The sequence below is a fragment of the Panicum virgatum genome, chromosome 1N, assembly GCF_016808335.1.
Source record: "Panicum virgatum strain AP13 chromosome 1N, P.virgatum_v5, whole genome shotgun sequence".
Lineage (NCBI taxonomy): Eukaryota > Viridiplantae > Streptophyta > Magnoliopsida > Poales > Poaceae > Panicum > Panicum virgatum.
The window spans coordinates 61,048,127-61,050,297 of NC_053145.1; the positions used below are offsets into that span (position 1 = coordinate 61,048,127).

Here is a 2,171-nt window from a genome sequence, read left to right on the forward strand (position 1 = left end):
AGCGTACAGTAACCTGATGGGCTCGTTGGCCGGGGATTTCTTCCGCGATAAGATGCAGCATATATGCAGAATTTCAGCTCATGTTTGCCTTGCGATGGCCCGAATAACTTAGGTTCCGCTTCAAGGGCTGTAATGGGCCTCCAATTAGCCGGATCGTTTAACGGCCTGCTGGCCTAGCCAATCTCGTCAGGCCCACAGGTCCTGTTCTCTGTTCTTACGTTGTCTCTCTGCCCACCAAGGGGGAGAAAATACTTGGCCACCCATTAGGCCATTACCCACCTTATCCACACTGAAAGATTCCCGTCCTACTATTACAGGCCATATCTTCCAAGCAGAAGATGAGCCCGCCCAGAGTCACTTCCAAAGCCATCAGAGGAGCTAGGGGAGCCACCATGACGTCGCCGTTGCTCAAGGCACACTCTCACGCCGCGGCCGCGCTGCACCCCCGGAGGAGAGCCGACCTCCATGGCCGCTGCCCTGCCACCGTCCACGTATCATTCTCTTTCATCACAGCCATGCTCGAACCTGCTTTCTTCAGTTGCTCGCAGTTTTTTCACGTGTACCGGTGCTGTTTCTCTGCAGCTCGGCAGGTCCCATGACCACGGGTTCACGTCCAGCCGTTGTTCCAAGGTACCTTATCCTGAAACGAAAATTTCCATGTTCAGGTAAATTTGAGGTGGTGAAAACCAATGAATAGACAGGGAGAGTCCAGGAGCACTGACAATTCAGTAACGGTCAGAGTTTGCGTATTGGTACTTCATTTTGCGTATTGATCCGTAATTTTAAACACAGCGTGGTTTAAACCGTAAGTTTGTAATTGTAGTAACTGCGGACTGATACCTCTCTTTGGAGAGGTTTGAAGCCAGAACTTTTCTTTTCATTATCTTGAAAAAAAAGTGACGGTTTCAGATCAATGGACCTTGTGTTGCAGAGGTCGGGTTCGGCGAAGGTGAAGGCGTTCCCGTCGCTGGACGTGGTGCCGCTGATGGTGACGATGGTGGAGCACGTGGAGATGTCGCGGGACTACGTCGTCACCAAGTCCATCTGGCACCTCAGCGACGCCACCCTCAAGAGCGTCTGTGAGTCCCGCGGCTGATGCATGTCTCATCTTATCCCGAACTAGCAGTGCCGGTGCAGGTTTCTCTGAAGTCTGAATCAACCTGTCATTTGTTTCCCCCTTCTCTCTCGACGAACAGACACCTTCTACGCCATGTTCACGGTCTGGGGCGTCTGCTTCTTCGCGTCCATGAAGGTAAGCACTCGGCACCAAGTCACAACTCAGAAGAAAGCATTTAATTAGACTGAAAAACTCTTGAGTTAAATCTTGACACGGTGCTTTGTGGACTGAACGAACGCAGGATCCCTTCTACGACAGCGACGCGTACAGGAGCCAGGGGGGCGATGGAACCGTGCACTGGTACTACGACAGGGTAAGCTTGCAGGACTGAAACCTTTTCCCCTGCCGTGGTCTGCCTGCAGGAAGAATCAAAGCCTACATTAGCCTTTCAGAATTCAGATAGAGTATGGTTTGTTGAAAATTCGTTCAATAATAATGTCGATGTGCAGCAAGAGGACCTGGAGGCGTCTGCGAGGGAGGAGCTGATGAGGGAGGAGCTGCTGGAGGAGATCGAGCTGAGGGTCGGCGGGCTCAGGGAGCTGGAGGAAGCAGGCAGAGAGGAGCAGCTCACCAAGTGAAGAAGATGGGTGGATGAGGCAGAGAGGAGCAGCTCACCAAGTGAAGAAGATGGGTGGATGGTGCAAGTTAGCTATCTGAACTTTGCATGGATCACAAATTAACTTATGTGCTGCACGTGTTTGTATATGCTGAAACACCTGAACTGCACTGTAATGGCAAGATATATACAGTTTCTTGGCCGCGCATCGGCTAGTGTATGTTCGCGTCAACATGCAAACGTGTTCGACAGATTTTAGTCCAGATAACGCATGATTGGATGCCATTTTCCCTTTTCTGTATTATTGTGGCTTGGTTTCGTCCAAGAGTGCGTACGACTACACATGTGGTACCTGTTGGAATTATTGACCTCGTTCAAGATTTAATTGGACCGAAAGGCCCAATCCTAATCCGATTATTAATTCCTGTTAGTTGTCTTTGATCGGGAGGCAAACTCAGCCCATTTAAAGGCCCGACCACAAGCCTACAGCACTATATA

General features: G+C 50.5%; 1 protein-coding gene across 2 annotated transcripts; it reads left to right on the top strand.

The window, feature by feature from the left end:
• The first annotated feature begins 299 nt into the window (after positions 1 to 299).
• On the top strand, positions 300 to 1,965 carry LOC120657227 (photosynthetic NDH subunit of subcomplex B 4, chloroplastic-like). 2 transcript variants are annotated; one of them, XM_039935507.1, is made up of 7 exons: positions 300 to 491; positions 583 to 630; positions 932 to 1,079; positions 1,197 to 1,252; positions 1,359 to 1,430; positions 1,567 to 1,669; positions 1,714 to 1,965. In XM_039935507.1, the coding sequence occupies exons 1-7, from the start codon at positions 339 to 341 to the stop codon at positions 1,737 to 1,739; spliced, it is 606 nt and encodes a 201-aa protein (XP_039791441.1). In that variant the 5' UTR covers positions 300 to 338; the 3' UTR covers positions 1,740 to 1,965. The 2 variants fall into 2 exon arrangements, with proteins under 2 accessions (XP_039791441.1, XP_039791440.1); XM_039935506.1 differs by having other exon boundaries at positions 1,567 to 1,965.
• The last annotated feature ends 206 nt before the right edge of the window (positions 1,966 to 2,171 follow it).